Here is a 24,304-nt window from a genome sequence, read left to right on the forward strand (position 1 = left end):
CTTAACATTATATACTTGTACCATCACTCAAAAAAAAAAAAAAAAAAAAAAAACTTTTAACAAAAATCAATATTAAGTAACGATTATATATATATTTATATATTAAGAACTCCACGTGAACTTGTTCCAAAGGAAATATTACATTTATATTTATGAATTTTAAAAATCAAATGGACATAAAAGATCAAGATCACATGCATCGATCTTGAATTATTTATATAGTATTTAGTATTACCTACGTAACATAAAAAAAGGAAATAAGTTGTAACAATATCATCTAACGTACATAATCCAATTAATTAAATCGAGGACATGTAACTCTTTGATCCCAAGTCTTGAATACCATCCTTGACACGTCACAGCAACAGCAGTACTCAACTTGTGGAACATACATCATAGCAGGAGCGGGCTGTAGGTCGTAGAGTTGTGATGCCAAAACAGCATTAGGCGACGGTTGAACTTGGTAAACACTACTTGAATAATATTGACTTTGACTTTGACTTTGGTTGAAATTATTATTGGAATTTGAAGGTGGTAAGTCGAGTACAGGAATCCAATCGTAGTCAGGGTACGCATACGTACTTCGATTTTCTTGGTTAGGACGGTAACAATTCGTGTCGGTCGGGGTTGATTTAGGAGAGGAAGACTCCATTGATGGTGTAGAGGTAGACATTGTTAGTTGTTGTTACGTTTGTTGGCTTATGTTTTAATGAAGGAGAGTTTAAGGCAAGAAATTGAGGAGTTAAAATTGTGGACAAAAATAATGAAAGTGATCTTGAGGGGGTTTATATAGGTTTTTTGTTTTTGGTATGTCTTGTAGCTCGATCAAGTTCTATTCTTTCCTAAATTTTGGCATTATTGCTTCTGGATTATTCTGCTATTAGTGGTAATTATTGTTATGGATTATGTAATTTGTTGGGACAAAATATTTTCCAAAAATATTATTATCTTCATTTTTTTTTTGAGAGGAAACATTATCTTCATTTTATCATTACAGAAACTATTTTTTTTTTCTTTTTTCGAGGGGAACAGTAACTATAATTAAAATTATACAACTATCCGTACTTATTTTTTTTTTAAAAAAACAATAATTAAAGGAAATAATTAAAAATCTATGGACACAAATCACACAATAGGTTTTTTATTTCCTCCATGATTAAGATTTTTTTTTTTTTTTGGTGAAGCAATGAATAAGAATATTTTTGTGTTTCTAAATTAATCACTAAAGCTAAATATCTTGACCGATCTCTTAAAAAAAAAAAAAGATAAATATCTTGATTGATTTCTAAAAATAAAAAAATAAATTAAAAATAAATAAATATCTTGATTGGTCTCTTAAAAAAAAAGCTAAATATCTTATCTTAATTGATTGATATTTGTCTTCAAAAAAAAAAGATTGATATTTTATAAGGATAAAAAATCTAGTTTTGTACATGAAACAAAAATATTATTGTACCATGAAATACTGGAGTCTAAGGGCCTGTTCATATTTACTTATTTTCAGTTCAGTTCAGTTCAGCTCCAATCAGTTCAGTTCAGCTCCAATCAGTTCAGTTCAGCTCTAATCAGTTCAGTTTATGCATTTTAATTTTTCAGTTCAGTTCAGTTCAGCTCCAATCAGTTCAGTTCAGCAAATATGAACAGGCCCTAAAGGATTTACAAGTATTTTAAACGCATGTATGCAATATTAGAGTTAGAGTTTGAATAGAATACAAACTCTTAAAAATTTATCTTATTGTATTACTTAATAATACCAATCTGTAGAATCCTAATTAAGTTTATAAAATCACTGCTTAACATACTATATAAACCCCTTTATACCTCAGCTTTAAAATCACACAAATCAACCTTCAAATCCTGTTGTGTATTATTGAGAAAAGGCAAGCCAAAACACAAAATAAAAAACCCTACAAAAACATGAAGACAATCATATTCATTGGTTTACTAGCTCTTTTCATAGGAGGAACCTATGCCCAAGAAGCGCAACCGGAGGCGTTCCTACACCCGCGCCTACACCCACACCCGCTCCCTCACCCTCACCTTAAGCCACCTCACCCCCGCCGCATGTTCCCCCGATGGATGGGGGCATTGCCACCATTGGCCGATTTGCCACCGTTGCCTCCATTGCCTGCTGGCATTGATTGCAAGAATGAAGTCGGAAATTATCTTATTAATCATCCTCAAGGCTCATTGAGTGATGAATGTTGTTCGTTACTCGAAAACGACCCAAGTCCCTTAATCAAGAGCATTTATAACGAAGCATGTTCCGGTGGTGCTGCATCTCCTCCTAGCGCATGAGAAGTTAATTATTAATACGTAATTAGCCTACAATAGTTTTACTCTATTATTATTATGTTTTTATACAACGCAATAATAGTCATTAGGAACTTTAGAATAAAATAAATGTGGTAGTCACATATTTTAGTAAGTACTGATAGTTCTCCTAAGGGAAATTAGCAGTTTGTTTAATTTTTATAGTTAAGTTTATATGCCATTGCCTTTGCGTTTTTTTTATGCTACGTTTTAATTTTTGGCTAGTTGTATTCTAGTAAATCTACGCAATAATTTGTTGTTAGTATACATTGTTAACATATTCAAATCAGTTAAAAAAAATAATTTGTTGTTAGTAAATCTACGCAATAATGTTAGTTAAGGAATTCTAGAATGTACAGTTTTGTTGACGCAATTGTATCATAAGTTTACAGACACAAATCAAACAATACAAAATAAGATCTCTAATTTTTTGTGTTTTTCTTCTTTATAGCCGTTGTCTAAAAAAAAAATAATAATAATAAGATCTTTTTTTTTTTTATTACAAATACTTCAGTTTATTTTGTTATCACCATTTATTGAGATTTTTTTTTTTAATAGCAAAAATATTTCATTAATTAAAAGTCATACGACATCTACAATCTAGATTTGACGTTAACAAATACATAAGATATTGAATCAAATAAAATTTTCCTTCATAAAAACTACAATCGTCGAGTAGATCTTGCACTGTGGAACATCTCCCGCTTATATCGCTGGAAAATACAGCCTTGTTGGAGAGGCAATCTAACAATCCTTTGTAGGCGTGAGGATGTTTTTCTTCTGATTCATCTGTGTGCATTCGAAAACTTGATAACTTTTTCACCAACAATATAATTTGACAATCCATTAGATCTAATATCATGGATTCAAAATTAAGAAATTTCTCCCCAAAAAAAGGCTGGAGAGAACCTTGTCTTTCGAAGGAGGTTGAAAAATCCTTGTCTTTTGAAATAGATCGGAAATTCTTTCTTTCGAGGGAGAAAAGTTCTTCCTAAAAGAAGAGAGCATTATTATAAAACCTAAATAAACTTTAAAACAAACTAGGATTAGGGTTTTGGAGAGAAGAAGGAGGAGAGAGGAGAAGTTTTTCCACACTAATATTTTTTGTGACTTTTATTTAATAAATGGGTTTAGGTCTTGTCATCAACTCTATAAGACAGTGGATTATTAAATGTCTTATGATTAATTATTAATGAAATTGCTATTCCTATCAAACAAAAAAAAAGTTCTATGATTGTAGAGTATTAATTCGGGATGCTATTTTCATTTTGATTTTTTTTAAAGAGGGACCAAATAATTAATAATTTACATATCAAAAAAAAAAAAAAAAAAAAACCAAAAAACCATTAAATTTTTTTACTTAATTCAGATAAGCCGCTGATGGAACTATTCAATTGATGAGATAAATTATCAATGGAATGATAGATGCATTAATTACTTATTAAAATTATAATCACTATCACAAATATTATTTCAAGATGGTCAATACTTGTAAATTTCAAGTTTGAATATGCATGTTTAACATTATACATACCCCAAATACTAAAGACTCCACTTGAATTTGTTCCAAAATAAAATTAAATCATACCAATATATATTTATGAAACATAATCAAGCGTACATAAAATTAAACATCAAGATCAAATCAATCTTGAATTACTTATAATAGTACTACTACATACGTAACTTATTAAAACCATAATACAAGAAACTAGTTTGTAACAATAATATCATCTAACGTACGTACATAATCAAATCAATTAAATCGAGGACAAGTCTTTAATCTCAAGTCATGGATACCATCCTTGGCACGCCACAGCAGCAGCAGTACGAGTACTCAACTCGAGGAATAAACGTCATGGTAGGAGCGGGTTGAAGGACGTAGAGTTGTGAAGCTAAAACAGCAGTAGGCGACGGTTGAACTTGGTAGACATAACTCGAGTAATACTGTTGAGGCAAATATTGAGTTTGGTTGACGTTAGAGTTTTCTTGAGTTTGGTTTGAAGGTGGTAAGTCGAGTACCGGAATCCAATCGTAATCAGGGTACGCATACGTGCTTCGACTTTCTTGGCTAGGAGGGTAACAATTCGTGTCGGCCGGGGTTGATTTGGGAGAGGAAGACTCAATTGATGGTGTAGAGGTAGTAGACATTGTTGTTGTTACGAAGGTTGGTTGATGGACTAATAATAGGAGAGTGTAAGGAGAGAAATTAAGGAGAGAAATAAAAAAGTTGTGGACTAAAATAATGAAAGTGATGGGGTCTTTACAAGGTTTTTTAGTCGGCGTAATTCCCTTGGATTTTAAGGATTGAATTAGTTTTTGGTATTTCTTGTAGCTCAAGTTCTATTCTTTCCTAAATTTTGGCAATATTGCTTCTGGATTATTCTGAATTATTCAGTATTAATGTATGATGGAGCGTAGAAGTTCTGAAGTATACTTATATAGATCAAGATGAAAGTATTCAATGAAGGTAAACAAGGTTAGATTTTAAAAGCAATCCCAAAATATTTGAAGACCTCAAGCTTCTGAGAACATCTCAGATAACTCTGAAAATTTCACAAAACGCCTAGATCATCCAAGATACAAAATCCAAGCTGTGAAATTAGATTCACATCGATTTATTATTGTGAAGGAACCCATCCATAAATAATTTTTACATCACAATAGTTGGTCCGGCGGAAAATTCCTTCCTATCATTCCTAGTCATATGAATCGGTAAATATCTACTTTGAATAATCTATCTTAGGGTTAGCAAACTACAAAAATTATAGAGGATATCTCATGGTTTTTATGTACAAGCCCACCTGAAGAAATAGGTGCAGATATATACTGTTATGTTGGTACAAGAGCTAATATCTGGGTCTTAATTCTTCCCATGCACATTTGTATCTCCCTGTAAATTGAGAGGTTTTGCGGGCAGCATGGATGCAAACCTGTCACAGCATCATCTAATATCTGCGCGACCTCTGCAGGTGGATATTGTCGCTCAGTGCAAGTCTGCAAGTTGTTAAAAAAAAAATGGTCAGTGATGTACAATGAAATAACGTATCATAGACATTTAACTTACAACATGCAGAAATCATAAAGCAGCAAAAATTAACTAGAGGACGAAGAAACATTTAAACCACACAATTTATGTTAGGTAACAAAATTTCAATCAAGATGGTGATCCTTTCAAGGATTAAAATTCATGGACCCCCCCCCCCCCCCTCCCAATGGTAAACAATTAGCAACAGCATCGATATTTTGCAAAATGATTCAGTTCAAGTTTTATAAAATCAACAAGTACCCCTCCAGCCATAAAGACAGCCTGAATTCCACCAGAATACAGAAAGTAAAAAGGCCAGGCAACAACCACTACAAAATAGTTAAATAGTCTCTTGAGAAAAAAAAAAATTGTTGCCAGATAGGGGCAGTAAGTCCAAATAAGACATGGAAACAGGGGTTGGTACTAGAATCGAAAACAATTTTTAAAGTATGATTTACCTTCTGAAGTAAGAAGTAAAAAAAAAAAAAAAATTTAATAGCAATACTGGGATGATCCATTTCGAGCAAGTGGTGAGACAGCAAATCATAGAACAATCGCGAACCAAACAAAACAACATAGTTTCATAATTATTGAAAAATACCTGTATCATAAGCCAAGTAGCAACACATGATGTAATAAGGTCAGAAGGGATCTGAAGATCATTTGACACAGAATGATCAGTTGGTTGCTCAGTAAAAGCATCACATGACAGAGGGGCCTCAGAAGCACAGGAAGTAAGTGGGTTCTGATGAGGCAAACTTCCTCGAACTGCATTTGAAGATGGTATCATAGACGCCCTGCAATTAGTTACACGCTCACTTTTGCCACTGGCATCCAAAGCCTTCCTAATTCTTCCAAATGCATCTTCACCTTCTTCAATACTAGATATAGCCTGAAATAATAATCAAGAGTATTTTATTAACTGCTAGTCACCATGAACAGTATGCAAGTTGATCTTTGCCACAATGGTAATCACCATGCTCATGTCAGATTTCTCCACTATAACCTCCCCAGGCCAATTACTATGTCATGATAATGAGCTAACCAGCGAAAAAAAAAAAAAGGGACAAGGCTAAGGTCGCTTTTTCAAAGCAGAAGATGCCCAATAAACAGAGTAGTAACAATTAATCTGAATTTTATGACATCCACAAAAAGTGAAAAATAGTGTGGTGCAGAGGTATATTAGCCATGAACAATAAAAAAAAAAAAAATACAGCAGGTCTACCAACAAAACTTCATATTATAACTTCATACAAATCTCTTTGTTACTAAGAGGACTTTATAAGATAAAAAAATTCCTGAAACAATCAAATGCTTATCCACATTTTCTTCCTCCTATTAGATAAGTAATATCTTTGATTCTGCATAGTTATTACTACTATTGCAAGGAATGAAAGGTGATCTGTATATCCATGCAGTTTACATAGCAGAAATAAAGGAGAGGGGGGGGGTGGAATAAGAATAATTATCTATGCAAATTAAAACAGTTCGTTCAGGAATCTGGGTGCAACACGCTAAGTTTAACTTTCGTTCCAGCCCATGAGAACTCAGGTAGAAATAAACAGAGTTTGAGGAGAAAAATTTTTCTCATGAATCTAAGTGTTCATCTTCTTATTATATTCTTTCTGATTCTCCTTAGTCCTTATCTTGATGTTTCAATGCCTTTAGACCACAATAATTTTGGATCACACAGGAAGCAACAGCGAAGATTGATATGGGGCCATGAAAAATGGGGAAAAGCACCTTCTTCTTACTAGCTACTAGAATCATTTCTCTTAAAATCCAAAAAAATAAAAATCAAGTGGGAATCCTTACTCAGTTAATCTTAGACTGTTATATGACCAAAAAAAACCACTACAAAAGAGAGTAAGGTGGCATATGAAACTACAGCAATTTCAGGTCCATTCTGTACCTTTGTAGCAGTATCTACCATTTTTTGTGCCTTATCTTTAGATACTTCAACAATTTCTGCCACATTGGATGCAGTTTCTTGACAACTGATTCCAGAATTGTTTAAAGATGGCATATTTCCATTTAAACCCACTGATTCTGTTGTGGGATGTGGCCAAGAAGGCAGACTTTCTGAGCAACTCTGACCAAACACCTGTAGAAGAAATTAAAAAAAATAAAATTAAAAAAAATAAAATCAAAACACGCAGTTGATCTGGCTGAAAAAGGCTAAGAAGGCGAGCACAAAATCTCACTACATGACCAAATATTCCAAAAACCATAATCATATTCTGTCATACAAATCTATGGTTGAGATAAATGGATATCAATATCTCAAAATGTTTCTGCACAGTTTTCTAATATTATTACATTAAAAACTATTAGTAACATGCATCCTCAGTTTGTTTCCTGAAAGGTTGATAAACAGCAGCAAATAACTAAAGAGGGGAAGAAAAAACTTTTGAAAGTTACAGGAAGAAAACTAAATGACTTCTATCTCATTGCATATGTAAAGGGTAAAAAGAAAACAAACATAAGCAGTCAAGGTGTGTGTGTGTTTACTACACAATATAATAAAGCACAGATACTGAACAAAACTGAGTGCGAAATTAGATGAACTTCCAATTCTAATGAATCATAATACAGATACTACAAGCAAAAGAACAAAGTTTATACAAACCAGAAGATTCTTCTCGCATGACAATCATTCAACAATAAAGTTAGAATTTAAAATTGTATCAAGTGCGGACACCACAGCTCAAAATCAAATCTATTACTATAGTTCATTGGAATTTTATTTTGATGGTTCATCAGCAAAAATTCTCCAAACAAAACAGAGACCATGATCAACAGCCAGAAGGCCTGAACTAGTTACATCCTCCCATAAACTTCTAACAATTACTTGGAATAATTATATTATACTCTAATATCATTCAATGATATCTTCAGCAGAAAGCATACCTTTTGATCTAGACCCCCAGTCAACCCAGGAATAAATCGCAAATGACCTTCCTGCAGGTGCAACTGAGCCATATTGTAAGATTTACTTTGGGTTGCTGATGGTATCTGGAAACTTCCACTGCCTACTACCTTAGCATATGCACTCAGACAAGCTGGCTTAGCCTGCAAAATTACAAATTTCCAACAAATCAGGATAGAAGTCCAATGTAGGATCACCAGGCTGTAAACCCAACCCAAGAACATCCCAACCAACCCAGAGTGACCTGAATCATAATTCAATCAGCACTGACAAACCAGCATAGCATAACCCAAACCCGATCCAACAATCCACACACCCAATTTGACATCTTTAGCAGGTAGGGCCAAAAGACAATGCCCTCAATTTAATTATATCGCATTCACTCTATTGGTACCTATTAACCCTGATGCCCCATAAAAGGTTCAGGCCCAAGGCAAGGGTGGGGTAAAGATGACTAAGATTCATAAAACCTTACACTGGCGATTACAAATTGATTGTTCCTTATAGGTTGCAAATCCTAAATGCAGCAACCAATTATTCAAAATTAGTAAAAAAAAAAAAAAAAAAAAACTGAATCCCAATGATATGATAGAGTATTAGAGTATAATAATTTACTTCTCCATTAAATGTAGACAAATTAAATCAAAATGAGAAAAACAGTGCCATAGTCCCATACTCTCCTTTAAGGAAAAGATAGCCATCCCCCACAAGAACTAAGGCATTCTAACTCCACATGTAAATGGGGTACCAATCCATCATCAAATTATTATTATAATTATATACAATCAAAGCTAAGCCTTAAATTCAAGGCTTGAAAATGAATTGTGCATTTGTGCACCAAGCTCAAGCTAACTCATATTATCATCCCCCAAACCTAGGCTGAACAAAAAAATCAATGGCGTAAAGATCAGTTTTCTTTTACATCCTTCAGAGGTTCTTTATAAACAAAATGATCCTCAATCAAGAGACCACATAAGAACAATATCACAGTAATATATTTTTTTTCTCAAAAAAGTTGCAAATTACCTTCATATCGGCTGCAACTGATGGGCTGAATGAAGGAACTCTTATATGGTGATTGACACTTTTATTGTACTCCTCTAAAGCGGAAAAATTTGCTCCGTTGATTTTTGGAACTTGTACACAGCGGTAATCAAATAGCATATTCTGCCTCTTCAAATCTTCGGGCATATTCTCCAACAGGTTCAAAGGCATGCAATCAATATCCTGTTTCAGAGATTAAAAAAAATTGAAAATACCAAAATAAATAAATAAATTGAAAAAAAAAACACTAAATGGCTTAATTAACTAATCTGCACAAAGTATAAAAAAAATATATAAATGTATTTCATCACAGAAATATTCTATATCATGGGAAAGAATGTCCATAACATACTACAATTGACTATTAAGAAATTCAATTACTGAGAACAATTAGTCGTTCGGCATGGGATAATATTGGTCACCTAAATTATAAACGGGATTAGAGTTATAAGTACCCGGGAATATTGTCAAAATTACAGCTAATAGTAATTCTTTCTGGAATGACCTAAGAACCAAAAAAAAAAGGTAACATCCTTTTGGAGATATTGGAAAATTAACCTTAATAAATTTTCAAAATGGCCCCATTAGTAGGGGCATCATATTGACTTGACTTAACTGAGCATATTTAGTCCAAATTTAATTTAGGAGAAATAAGTGTAATATTTCATTAAATGCAGAACCTTCCAATCATAACATCATGAGATAACTACAGAAATTTATTCTATACTCTTAACATTACAATCTCTAAATCAAAGGAAGCCAAAGAACCAACCATCATCCCCTAAGCTGGATAATTGATATCTAGTTTCAAGTGGCAGCAAGGCAGAGGGAACAAAAGGGGTTTTTGCCCATGCAGCTTTTATTACCCAAACTGAAGCCCCCCTTAAGGAGCATACTCATAAAATTTTAACAAATAAATTCACAGGAAAAGGATCAACATAATTTTTTTCTTTATGATTTCTATTCTTCTCTTCTTCCCTGCAATTACTCTTACTCCGTCTCGTTGGAAACCTTGCAATTATGAATTCACATGTATCACTTTTCATCCCTCTCTAAAGAAAATTGCAAAAAATAAATAGTGTTTAGCTGACAGCAAGACGTCTTTAAATTATGTACAACCATGCTCTAAGTATGACCCTTCAAGACAAGATTCTGGAAGTATGGCCTTAAAAGACAAGAACAACTTGAGCTATAGGCATCAAGACATTTCAGCAAGCAAGAAAGATTGTAAGGGAAATTAGAATATACCATGACGAGTTCAACCCCCAAATCCGGATGATGAAACTGGACCATGCAGTTGTCACGATCAACCGTCAAGACACTGCCATTATGACATTCTCTTGTTTTTGGATGAATAGCAACTACTTTTTGTCCAACATACAGTGGACAAGCTAAATCTGTTGGAAGTCCTTCCCCAAGGCCAGCCCGAAGGTTAGCATATTGAGTCCTAACAGATTCACGATATTGATTAAGTTTCTTCCTCTCTTCCTGTAGAAAACGCTCAGAGAATCTCCGAGGTTTACCAAGGGAACTGCAATCATATATATTTCAGTCAAACTTAACAGCCCTTCCTCTCAAGAGAGATAAACTTTTCACAGTAACAATAAAAATTATACCTTCTAATAACACCCAATTCAAAACGAGTAAGTCTTGGAATATGTCCCAATCCAACATGATCTAGGTACTCCACAAATTCCCTCTTAGCAAACCAAGGATAATCAATGGCACTGTAAAACCACTCATACACACACCATCTGCGTACTTCATGCCAGGAAAGACAATGTAAAAGCTTTCCCTACAATTTAAGTTGTTCAGGATAGAAAAATAAGCATAGGTTATATAATTGAGAAGAAAGAAGAATCCTGAGTCAATTATTGTTGGAAATAAGCAAACTGACCTTCACGTCCTGCAATCTTTCATGAGGTACAGACAAGCTATCACTAGAACAACTCGGAGTATAATTTTTGTCCTTTAGAAGGAATGTTCTGTCTCGTTTTCGTCTACGTTTCCTTCCTGTAGGGTTAACAACCTGGCTAGCATGGTGAACATGTGCACTAGACACTGCAACTTCTGCCTCTCCTGTATGAGGGTCATTGCTAGAAGACACGTCTGGAGACCTAACCAATGATTTACAATTTTTGGAAACAACAGAGATCTGTCCACTACTGTTTCCAGATTTCACATCCTCATCAGCCACACTCTACAAAACAGTAATTTAGCAGTAAAGGTCAAATAGCTACAAGAAATAAGCACAAAACAGGCCATAGATATCTCATAGAGTCATAGCTAACTCATCCTCCTAAACAAATTGTCAAAAGCAAGCCTCACCAAGTTGCAATGTTAAAATACAATTTAAAAAAACAGTCAATCAAACCAAACAAACAAGTCAAGAACCATTGAGAAATCCAAAATACAAAATCAACATTAAAACCACAGGATCACTTATGCCGCTAGAAGTTAGCAATCACAAAATAAAACAGCCAACGAAAAAATTTACAGACAATCCATTGGTTTATTTTCCCCATATAAAAGAATCAATCACTTGCGGTAGTAACATGTTTTGCCCCATGTACCCTTTACCTTGGTTCATTTATCTATTACAATAGTCAGTGAGCTATAAAGATAGAAAGTCTATTGATAACCAACAAAGAGCTAATCCTAATTCATTAACTGTAGCTGAGTTGCTCCAGTCATCTTCTGCTTCCTCAAATCCATAGCCCAGAGATAAGCAGTTGGGGAAATGCACACCCAATCTTGTTGACACAATGAACCTAGACTCCTAGAGGACATGAAGAAAACCTAATTCAAATTCTCAGAAATCTAAGCACAAACAAGAAACCTATGCTTTTCACTTCCCAGCACCATTGATGATTTCTACACTGGTCAGCACCCACATTAATTACTCCCTCCCTCCTATAATATAGAGACTATTTCATTTTACACATTCTGAAAGATGTACATTTGACTATCAATACCTTTAGAATCACATTAACCAAAATTATAAATAGCTGAGATTATAAAAGTTGATAGTATGCTCATTGTATGTATTACACATTCTGAAAGATGTACATTTGACTATCAAAGTTGTAAAAGTTTGACTATAAATATGAAAATAGGCACCCTATTCTGTGACGAAGGGAATATTCACAAGCAAGTTCATGATATACAATATCTGAATATCCTATGAGCCATGCACTGGAAGACTGCTAAAAGTGAGATTTTAACAGAAAAATATTAAGCTGAAAAATACATGTGCTTAACATTCTAACCACTAATTCATATTATATCCCCTTGACTCAAACAAAATGCCAGCCAAAAGATGCACATCCAGAGATTAAGTCGAATGAGGAGGTGAAAAGAACAGAAAAGATTATGTCTGAATGCCTCTTTTCTGATTTCAATATAAATTTAAACATGAGAAAATTATAAGGCAAAACCAAGTCAACTAAGAATAATTACAGGTATTAAAAAAATTTCATTATGCTGAAAACATTGCAGGAATACAGACACGCATCAAATTAAACTGAACAAACAAAGTGAGAAAACTATCACATATATCACAGATTCACAGTGGCATCAAAGAATTCACACAGAAAAGTGTCTAGAGTAATTAATTTCCTACCTCATCTTCTGTGGGCTTTTTAGAAAAATCATTGGGAAATTCAGCCTTTGGCACCTGCGACGCATCCAAGATAGTAAATGTTTAAAAGACAATTAGATGAACAAAAAAGGAAAAAAAAAAATGCAGCTGGATCGTTACCTTTAAAGCTTGGGACTTCCGTTTCTTCTTTAACTCAACACTGGCCTTCTCATCACTTAATGCAATATTGGAACAAGCAACACTATTAACTACAGTTTCCCGAACAAGTACAGAATCTCCAGCATCCTCAGCTTCAAAGACAGTACATTGTAAAAATAATGATCAGTAATTAAGCCCAAATACAGCAAAACAGCATTACAGGGTTCCAAATAAATATCGACAAGATTGTCAGAAAGAAAACATCCATGCTCTGTTAACTGGAAAATTTTCTTGCATATATATTCTATAAACTACACATCACCAAAAATACAGAGAAACATATACAGTGGCCTAAACCCAAAGGGAGAGAGCATGATCATGACAGAAACATTCACCATGGCCTAAATCCAAAGAAAAATAATACAAACATGAGTTACATGACAGCAAAGTTCACAAAGCCATGAAAGTGCTGTACCAAAGACATTTGAAATTCGGAACTACTGTCAACACATGTATTAACCAATTAGAAAACTTTAATTTCAAGATTACAATCCATATATATATGTATATGATTTGTAGATTATGGACAGAATCACAGTCTGACCTTAACAGAAACCCACATATTAATAAAACTTACTTGCATCTGCATTGCAAAATTATTCAAATGTACAGTCACTAATATAGTTAAATAGATGAATATAGAGCCATATACCAAAGGCCAAAAACATCAGACCCTGTCATTGATCTTCTGAGAAAGTTATGATTTTAGTTATAACTTCAAATGCAAAAATAGAGATATACCCCTTAGATAACAGCTTATAATTTATTTCATGCCCTAAACAATTAGCTAGGGCATTACAAGAAACATAGAAATAATTTTAATAACGAACAAATGCATTTAAAAAAAACATATGCTCGGAGACCAGTCACTATGGAATATAATTGATCTTAACTGCAACTAAAAATGAGAGGGGGGGGGGGGGGGACCTTTTTCTATGAAAACATATTACATCAAACCAAACACACTCTTAGAGAAGATTAAGTCATGAATTAAATGTATAATTGCTAACTTCATGTAATGACCCGGGGCATTGGTTAAAAATAAATCTTGACATAGAAAGATTACATAGAAGTAAAACAATCAGATAAAAATCTCTATATACATGTAACAAGATACACCAGGCAATGTAATTTACATTTACAGCTACACTTATGAGAATTTAAATTTTTTAACAGCAAACAAGGCAGAGGATAGAACAAATAAAAATCTTTATTAAAAAAAAATACAGCAGAGAATTAAAAACCTACGACAACATTCCAGATACAATGCAAAAGAATTGATGAGATGAAAGTAAAAGGACAAGAAAAGAGGGCTCAAGAAGCTGCAGAAAGAAAATCAACATAAATGTGTTGCCCCCTAAAATGCTCCCCAAGCCATTTTTCATATATTGGTTAGAGTACATTTAAAAAAAAAAAAAAACATAAAAAAAAAAAAAAAAAAAAAACAGAACATAGAAAGAGAACAGATATAAGCTATAGATGGTATCTGCGTTCTGTGCCACAGCTAAGAACGCAATCATAATATCAGGATTCAGCAGAAAAGAGAGAAAGACGGTTTACCAGGTTCTGCAGCAATAAATGGCATCATTGAGGACATTTCAGCCAAAGTCTGCAACGCATCACAAGCTGCAAGTTCATCTGCCAAGCAACAGATATGCATTATACCACCAAAGTATATTATGATAAGATGGTAAAATGGGTGTGCCAAAATTGGCAAAAAGTAGAACTGGGTAGAACACAACCAGAAAATATAGAAGAAAAAAATGAGGGAGGGAGAGAGAGAGAGAACACAAATTACACACTATATACTACACTAAGGGTGTGCTCTATTCACCTGATTTTCACTTATCTGAACTTACTAAAACATATTTTAGTTGTGATTTGTACTTGGGTAACCCTTATTTCCTGAACTAAACTTAACTTATCGGAACTTATTACACCTGAAATAAGTGACAATAAGGTGAACAGAACAGCCCTAACAATGGGTAAAGCAAAAAAAAAAAAAACACATAGGAAATACTCCCTATATATATATATAATGTTTCATTTAATAACAACAAATTAAAGCTTACTATTTTAAACAACAGGCCCACGATTTTTACTCTCACAACATAAATAAATAACTACTGGAGTAGATAACTATATTGTTATGTAAATAATGTTTTCTAGTTACATTAGATTTTGCTGGCAGTGACCCATGTACTATTCTGCACAAATACTTTTAATAATTGTGTTGCTCAATAGAGGTCATATTCTTCATTAGTGTAACTGAGGTTTGTGGGTACTTAAATGTATTCAGCCACCAGTTTAGGGGAAACGAGATATCATCTTATATAAGCTTCAGTGGAAATAAGGGGTGTAAGGAACTGTAATGGTCAGCAAATGTTGGCCTCCATAAATATTAAAGCAAACTTTATATATACTAAAGTCTGGTGGGTACTTGGATGTTTTCAGCCACCATTTTGAGGCTAATGTAGATAAGAAATAAGGGTTGTAAGGTGCTTTAATGGTCAACAAATATTGGCTATCACAAATACAAGACTGAAGGCTGGAGGAATGAGAAGTGGTTTTAGCTTCTTTTTTAATCTCAAGTTCAATGCTCATGAGGTTTTACATAGAATTTTATGCCATCTTAGAAAAGCAAGGATGCATGGAACACAGTTGCTTCTGCCTTCCCAACTACTATAGCGTAGCTGGTCCTTCCCTCTGTCAAATCTGTTTCCTACGTAAACCAATTTTTCTGCATCCCCAACAATCAAAAAATGCTTTTTTATTTCTCTACCCCAGACTTAAAGAAGGAAAAATAGGAGAGATATAAAACAATATAACAAGAGCATAGCTACCTTCAAAGGTCAGTTTCTTGCCTCTACTTTGGCCCTCAGAAGTTGATCTGCAAATATCGGCACTTTTTCCATCAGAACCAATTCTTCTTGGTCCTTTATCAGCATACTTGTAAGCTTCTCTAATATTATCAAATAACGTAGTTTCGGAGTGCTGAACTTCCTCTTTCTTTCCTTTCTTTCCTTTCTTCCCTTTCTTGTACTCGGCTAAAGCAGATTTACCTATATCCACTCTATCCCTGGCCCAATTTTCAGTTTTGGCCTCATTGTAGCCCAAGCTGCATTCTTTAAAATCTCTGTCTGCTGCAAATCCACCAGTCCTGACCTTCAGAACAGGAGATCGTGACATCTGGAACACAAACATAAAAAAAGTAAAAACAATTAAACACCTTGCATGAAACTGAAAGATATCTTTAGAAACCTCTAAAACCATTAGGCCAGAAACTAGCCATAAACATACCACCTCTTCTCTAGCTGAGACTTGTGAAGTCCTTGTACATTCATTTTTTCTGTACATTGTTTGTGAGCCATGTGGGGAATTTGGATTGCACCATGCTTCTTTCGGCCTTAAATCCCCATATGGAACACCAGTGTCATTTGCAATCTTCCCCGACACTCGAGACTTCTTATTTGGATGAATGTCCAAGCATGAAACAGGTACACGAGGTGTCCTTTTTCTTACAGGGAAATTCAGCTGGATACCTGAAGGTTTGAGTAAGATCAAAGCTCAATGCAACTTGGTTATGCAATCAAACCTATAAAACCAAACTAAAACTTCACACGATACATGTCACATTGAAACAAGATTATTATTAGCAAGAGGAAAATACCATCACCACGATTTTTTAGCAAGGATAAGCAGCCATCATATGAGCCTGTAGACTGAAGCTTAGAATCATCTCTAAAAGAGTCGAGCAAACCCTTTGCTTTAGTATTTTTCTGAATCTTTCGAGCCATTACCTCAGGCCCCTTAATCTCTTTTTCACTGCCACTTCCCTCCTACCAATATGATGAAATCAATTTAGTGATCACAAGGAAGAATGTGTATTACCAAAAAAACAAAAACAAAAAAAAATAAAAAAAATAAAAAAATAAAAAAAAAACCTATAAACTCTTATTGTGATCACAACAAATAAATTAGAAGAGCAACAAGCAAAAGCAGACAATAATCTCTACAATGAGAAAATATCCAATTTACACGTCTTAATCAGAAATTAAGACCTATAAATTATAAAACTAATCACAGCACTCGACTGATCACACAAAGAACGGATAAAATGCACATTAATTTTTCAGCAACTAAATTTGTCACTAATACCATTATCTAAAAGAAATAAGCACCACTCATCTCAAGGCAGATCATAGTCACCTCTCAGGAGAATTAATATATAAATAGGACTTTCCTACTACTTTTTGGCCTTAGAATAGGATTCAGTTAGAATTGGGTAAGAAAAGAATTTTATAGAGCAACCAAAAGATCCATCAAGAGTCAGCTAAGATCTTACCAGGACATTATAGTGATCAGTCATCATTGCTATGAGTCCAGCCACAGAAGCTGTGCCTTCTGGTAGAGATAAGTATGCCTGAAGAGCAAGAGCATGCAGATGTTTATAAGTAATGCTTACAACAATCAAAATGTTTCTACAATAATATGAAAATAAAAAAACTAGAGCACCGAAGGTACAGAGAAATAATCAAATCAAAGCAAAAGTCAAGAGTAACAATTCACTCATTATATCATCTTACCTATACTTCCTGCTAGTATATATGTTGCTTGCACATCTTTTCATTTAACAAACTTTAACAGTCAACAAAAACGAAAAAAAAGCCATTCCACTGCACTGACCCCCCATAGATATTAAAATATTTCATCATGTACTCGGTTTTAAACCCATATGCCTTGCCATATACTTGATATAAATTCTTGGTATCATGTCAAGTACCCAGAATTGACACTTAATAATCAGGCATTAACATGAAAATAATTACTTCTACTAAGGAAAGTGATAAGCTCAAAAAACTAAATTCAAGGAAATTGACTAATTCTAACCCTAGGACATATAGATATGAATTTGTATGACAGTTAATTATATCTAAGTTCATGTAGCATAGATTACATAGCCTAGCAAGGATAGTGGGGGTTAAAACTCTTAAGAGCATACTCTCATCTTCAATTTTCAATATACCAACTTTTCAAAGGTAAGTAATACAATTAACTCATTTTTAAATGTCCACAAATAAAAAGTGTACTGTCAAAGGAACCTCTATATGGAGGAGTTAACAAACACATATTTCAAAAACACAAGGTTCTTAAGTTTACAATAACGCATAAACAATTACTCAATGAAACAAGAGAGAAATTAATTGTGACGAGTTCTCAAAATATCAAATATTCCTAACTTTCAGATCTTGGCATGCTTTACAGTTGACATTTTCACTAGGTTCCAAATCCAATTTGTCCCGAGATACAAGGCAAAATCCCAAAATTCTAGCATTTCACCACTAAAATAAATCAGTACTTGCCTTACCACGATTTGAGCCAAGCAAAAGAAACTTATCAATACATTAATACAGTAAATAATCTACACGGTGCATTGTTTCCGATCCTTATGACTTATCACATACTATAATATGAAGTATCAATCACTGTAATATTTATATATAGGTGATTCACATTGCTTTTGAGATATGACAGCTCCTTACAACTTAGAGACAGCTACTCTCCTCCTCGATAAATAAATTCATGATTTGTTGATTCAAACAAAATTAAATTAATTGATAACATTAGGTTTCTTTATTGACAATGACCATCCCATATTAGATTCACTCTCTACAGAAATTACTCTTGCAGTATTATCAACTACAAATTAGGATGATATAATAGATGTTATAAACAAAACAACTAACAGAACAAACCCTAGTTTTAAAGAAATCAGTCATCCCATTATAGGCCGTTTATCAGGTGGACAGCATCAGGGCAGAAATCAGTCATACGACTCATACCCAGTGCAGCCCATGCAGCCGCACACAGCCCAATTCTGATTGGGGTCTCAAGTCAATATATAATTACTAATTTACGATGTACTGCAATAAATAATTAAATATACATACATACTAAACGTGGCTTAGTGGTTTAGTGTTTATACTTTATAGATACATAGTAGATAGTAGATGTTGGGGGTTCTACTCCCATTAATGGCTTATTTTCGCCATTTACTTTTAAAAAAAAAAAAAAAAAAAAAAAAAAAAAAAAAAAAAAAAAAACAATTAATGCCAATTTAAATTGCTATTAAACTTTTCCTTTTTTCAACAGCAATTAATGCATTTTGTAAACTGCCATAGTAAATCACTAATGCCTTAATATTTCACATCTGATAATTACAACATTAATATATTTGTTCCTTTAAGGGAGGGAAAAAAACAACAATTTAGTCTTTTTTTTATATAAAAATTACTCGGAAGAACATAATATTCATTTGCCAAATTTTATACTCCTTATTTGCACAGGGCCTCCAAAAAGGTTGTGATGGCCCTAGACAGCATAGAGAACAGAATACTCACGTATCAAATCACGTACATTCTTTACTTTTGAGGGGTGTAAGAAAATATGTTTTGAGGGGCAAAAATATTGAAATACAGAAAACGTATTCCTCACTAAAGCTAAGTTAAAGTCGTTGACTTTCAAAGATTTAAGAACAATGCTTACTCGGTTCATATTGTACAATGCTTCAACCATATCTATAGACCTAGAACGCACAACAGTGGCAACCTGAAATTAACCATGAGCAAGATAAATAAATTAGAAGGGGAAAAAGGTGATGGCATGAAAAGGAAGATATAAGTTGCAAGTACAATAAGAGTTACTAAGGGGAAGAGTAAATCATTCGATATCATAAATCTAGAAAGAGAGCACCCAATGACCAATAATTAGGAATCTGGGTCCCACCACACTTATAGCTTTTTTATTTGGTATAGTTATATTAATGAGCTAATTAGCCTAAGAAACTGATACAGATGCATGCACGGTATTGTTTATGAATGCATCCCAGCAAGCTCACAAGAAGGTACCACAATGACAATTTAAAAGTATGATTCAGGCAGCATTGGCTAATACCCTTACCTTCTTCCAGTCTTGGCCATGCTTCCGATAAGCTTCATAAAAACGCTCAATTTCATGTTTACTCCATTGAGGTCCGAGCATATCAGATAACTTCCGCTTCTAAATAAGAAAACGTAAAATTGCTATGTCAAACCTCTAAAAATTTCCCCACTAAATCCACACAACAAGCATACATAAATCTAGAAAATAGAACTCTGATAAGAAACATAAAATATGAGATCTGCAGGCAATCCTTTAGTTTACAAATAAAAAAGACGGCCAATGACCATATCAAAAGCTAAGAGAAAAGTATGCTTCGTATAAAACAAAACAAAAAAACAAACAAACACCAGAAATATTTATTAAAATTCAATCACCCAAAAAGAAGAATAAAGGTAAGAGCTCGGAAGCCTCAGATAAAAAGGTAAAAATCAGAGGTGGTACGTCAGCGTCTTACTAAAAACTGAAGCAACAATATGGCATTACTTCCTCACACTTTCTATGCTCTAAACAGTAAACACATTAGCATACAACAATTCAGTATATTGCCTAGTAGAATATACAGATAGCGCAAAATGTATCAACAAACCGATACAGAATACCAACAATTTTCTATTTGCAAATGACCAAATTAAATCTGCGAGCAAGTAAAATGCTTATTCAATACTGCTAAAATAGGGTAACAATAATGAGTCCCAAATGATTTTGTAATGAAATGTCAGTTCAGACTCATGGTTATGCAACATTGCAACTCTATCCCCTAAAAAGTACCTCAACATATGACTAAAATGAGACAATATCTTAGGATGGTCCATCATTAACCGGAAAAACATAATCAAAAGCAACTCACAAAACTCATCAAGTTGTTATTACACAGAATGAAAGTCATATGATACTTTGATCACGAAACAAACCACCAAATAATCCGACTAAGTAGAAACCATACATTTCTCACCAACCAAACCATGGTAATGAACCCTTAAACCCCTATATAGGTTAATAAAATCAAACCCACACCATTTTTCGCCACGGGTTTAACAGACTATTCGACAAAAAATTATTAATAGTACCCAACTGTTCAAAGATCAATAACATACCTAAATTGCAACAAAAATAAGTCATACTAACAACAAATAAACAAGAAAACAACCTACTCAATGTCAAATTATTATCATTATAAATAATATTTTCTTACAAAAATAAGAATGATTAAAACCTCACCTTTTGTTTGGATTTTTCATCTTTACTTGGAGATGAATCACTAGCAGAAGTAATTACTCTTACACTTTTCGACTTCTTTACTGGCGCCATCTTTCACTAAAATAAAAATTTTAAAAAAATAAAAGTTATTAATTAGCAAGCCCTAATCATCGGATAAGTCGAAATCAAAATATTTAAAGGGTTTTTTTTGAAAAAAAATATATAATACCACCAAAATTCAACCAGAATTTGCATTATCAAGATCCAATTTTAAAAATTATTAAAAAAAAGAGAAAAATTATAAAAAAAAATTAAAAATCACTTATCAAGTTAAATTAAATAACATCAAGTACCAAAAAAATAAGTAAAAAAGGATCAAATTATCGTAAAATCAAAAACCAAATTTCAAAAAACGAGGAGAATGAGGAGAGATAAAACAAAAATCACATTCAACCACCAACTGAACAAAAGAAAAAAAATTTAAAAAATCGAAAAAAAAATAAGTAAATTCAAACAACAAAAAATTGTTATCGACAAAAGAAAAGTAAAACAAACAAAATTTTGAAAAAAAGGGGGAAATGCAGAAAATTTAAGAAAATCAACAATGTAAAACCCTAGAAAAAATTGAAAAGATCAGCAATCAAAAGTGGCATAAAATTAGAGAATTACATTACCTTAGATTAGAAAAAAGAATTGAAGAAAAAATGGGGAATATGAATTTGAGATGAAGCGTAAGAGTGAAGGAGGAGAGAGAAAACGGCGGAAGAAGAGAGAGAAAAGGAAGACGACGATGACTCAAAAAAAGAGAATAGAGTGAAAGGGGGGCCGTTGCCGCGAAAAACTTAAATGTCATGAGAATATTTTATTAACTTTATTTGTTTAAAAAAATATGGGTTATTTTATTTTATTTTATTTTGGGTTTATTTTTTGTTGTGCACCTTTTTCGTCGTATATATTGTTGGGTTTTGGGGGGGATTTTGGGGTTTAGCGGTGTAAGGTGTTTGAATTGTTAGGGTGATGGAACGTAGCGATTTTGTTTGGGGGAGTTTATAAACGGAGTGTTTAATTCATACGGAAGTAAAATCTTACATAATTTTGGATATTATGCGAATTTAATTCTCAAATCTTGTCAAAAAAAATATGTGATAAAGTTTATGGGTTTTTTCATATCTTATTTGATTTGGTTTTAGATTCGGTAATTTATTTCCATGTTGGGTGGGAAATGAAAATTCTCATACACGGAGTATTTTGATTTCACCATTAAAGGCATTATTGCATTTTGTTGTCAACCAAACAACAAGCTCTTATGCAAATTCATGGAAATTTTCAAGTCCTCAATTTTTAATGTGCAGCCTAACGAGCATGTAAAAGTAATCCTTTCGTTTTTCTCAATATGTGGTTCCTACAGGCGTTGGTACCTTGCATCGTACAGCCGTTTCGCGAAAAGAACATATTACACACATGTAAAGTACATACTGTTGTAATGAAAAGAACATACTATTAAAAAGTAATGAACACATATCTAAAGTAAAAAGAACATATTTATATTAAAAAAGAGCGAAATGAACATATGTTCATGTTCTTTAATTGTCAGTGTAATGTACTTTTATTTGTTATATAATGTTAATTACTTATTGTGAAATGTTCTTTGATTTTTTTTTTTTTTTGTAAATTATGGTAAATATACATAAATTATGTTCATTACATAATATTTTCATGTTCTTTATAAATATTAGGGATTTTCTTTAGATGTATAAAAAAACATAAAATTGGATGTTCTTTACAAAACAGTTAGATATTCTTTACAAAACAACTTTATGTTCTTTAAAAAAACCGCTACATGTTCTTTTCGCGTTTTTGCCTGTACCTTGCTAGGTACAGGCGACTGTATCTTAAAATTATCACGTTTTTCTGACTTTTTATACAGTAAATTCACATAAAATTTTCATTATTAACTTTGATTTTTATTTTTTTTTTTAAAAAAAACTTTGATTTCTTCTTAACTAGATTTAGATTAGTTAGTGTTGCTAATATGTGAGTATAAAAATATACTTCGACTTACCATTTTAACTACAAGTAAATGTTAATTATGCTTTTTTTACTCGATAAAAATTATACTCCATGGTTAAGTGGGACCAATTGAGTAATAGTAAATACAAAAGTTTAGACCCTATATATATATATATATATATATATATATATATATATATATATATATATATATATATATATATATATATATATATATATAAGTTGTTTATATACAGGGTATAAATGTTGTTTTCGAACATTGAAGTTTCAACCTTCAACCATAGAGGCCCATCGGCATATTCGCCGCCATAGTACAACCACCACCTTTTATCGCGAGTTCACAACAAACCACCGAAAAAGAGTAGCAGCAACTTCTTTGTCATGAGCAATTTGGCATTTATGGAAAGAATAAACCTTCTTGTCAAAGATCGAACCCCATAAATATTTCTTCAAGCTTGATTTTCCTCAAATCGGGCCCAAGAAAATTCCATTGTTAAAATCCAAGTACCGTCGAAATATACCTACCAATCTACCATTTTGGGTTAAACTTCCCATTATTTATATACTCTGCATTTTTTTAGGGTTTATTTATATTTTCCATCATGCCAGTGTTTACGGATGAAGGGGCCATTGTTAGTGGCGTTCATGGAGGAAGAAGAAGCTATGAGCTTGTGCTTTGGAGTAAGATTTGGCATGATATAAAGAATTTGTTTATATTTAATTTTAATTGGGTACCACTCATTAAGTAAATTTACACATACTACTTTTGTAATTATGTTCACTATGATTCTAAGATGGTTATATTGTAATGTGAAATAAATTAATTCTAATTTTGTGGTTTGAAAAACTCTTTTACGTATATACTTCCTCTACTTTTTTATAACAAAATACAACATAAATTCGTCTTGGTTTATACTTAATTAATTTTTTAAAATATTTTTTGTACATAATAGTAATAAATTACATTAATGATTGAACTAATGTATTGACAAACGTGTAATTTAATGAGAAGTATTGCATT

General features: G+C 32.9%; 1 protein-coding gene across 3 annotated transcripts; it reads right to left on the bottom strand.

Moving 5' to 3' along the window:
• Nucleotides 1-4,894: 4,894 nt before the first annotated feature.
• On the bottom strand, nucleotides 4,895-22,549 carry LOC110708638 (protein ALWAYS EARLY 2-like). 3 transcript variants are annotated; one of them, XM_021886817.1, is made up of 19 exons: nucleotides 21,927-22,549; nucleotides 21,274-21,369; nucleotides 20,074-20,172; nucleotides 19,660-19,722; nucleotides 17,459-17,536; nucleotides 16,790-16,952; nucleotides 16,414-16,655; nucleotides 15,957-16,302; nucleotides 14,674-14,751; nucleotides 13,075-13,205; nucleotides 12,937-12,990; nucleotides 11,212-11,514; nucleotides 10,931-11,109; nucleotides 10,563-10,845; nucleotides 9,297-9,497; nucleotides 8,252-8,413; nucleotides 7,254-7,445; nucleotides 5,943-6,233; nucleotides 4,895-5,310 (listed from the first exon to the last, which is right to left on the bottom strand). In XM_021886817.1, the coding sequence occupies exons 2-19, from the start codon at nucleotides 21,361-21,363 to the stop codon at nucleotides 5,146-5,148; spliced, it is 3,120 nt and encodes a 1,039-aa protein (XP_021742509.1). In that variant the 5' UTR covers nucleotides 21,364-21,369; nucleotides 21,927-22,549; the 3' UTR covers nucleotides 4,895-5,145. The 3 variants fall into 3 exon arrangements, with proteins under 3 accessions (XP_021742509.1, XP_021742508.1, XP_021742507.1); XM_021886816.1 differs by having other exon boundaries at nucleotides 16,417-16,655; nucleotides 16,784-16,952; nucleotides 21,927-22,548; XM_021886815.1 differs by having other exon boundaries at nucleotides 16,784-16,952; nucleotides 21,927-22,548.
• Nucleotides 22,550-24,304: the final 1,755 nt, after the last annotated feature.

Source organism: Chenopodium quinoa, unplaced genomic scaffold (assembly GCF_001683475.1).
Source record: "Chenopodium quinoa cultivar QQ74 unplaced genomic scaffold, ASM168347v1, whole genome shotgun sequence".
In the NCBI taxonomy this organism is placed as follows: Eukaryota; Viridiplantae; Streptophyta; class Magnoliopsida; order Caryophyllales; family Amaranthaceae; genus Chenopodium; species Chenopodium quinoa.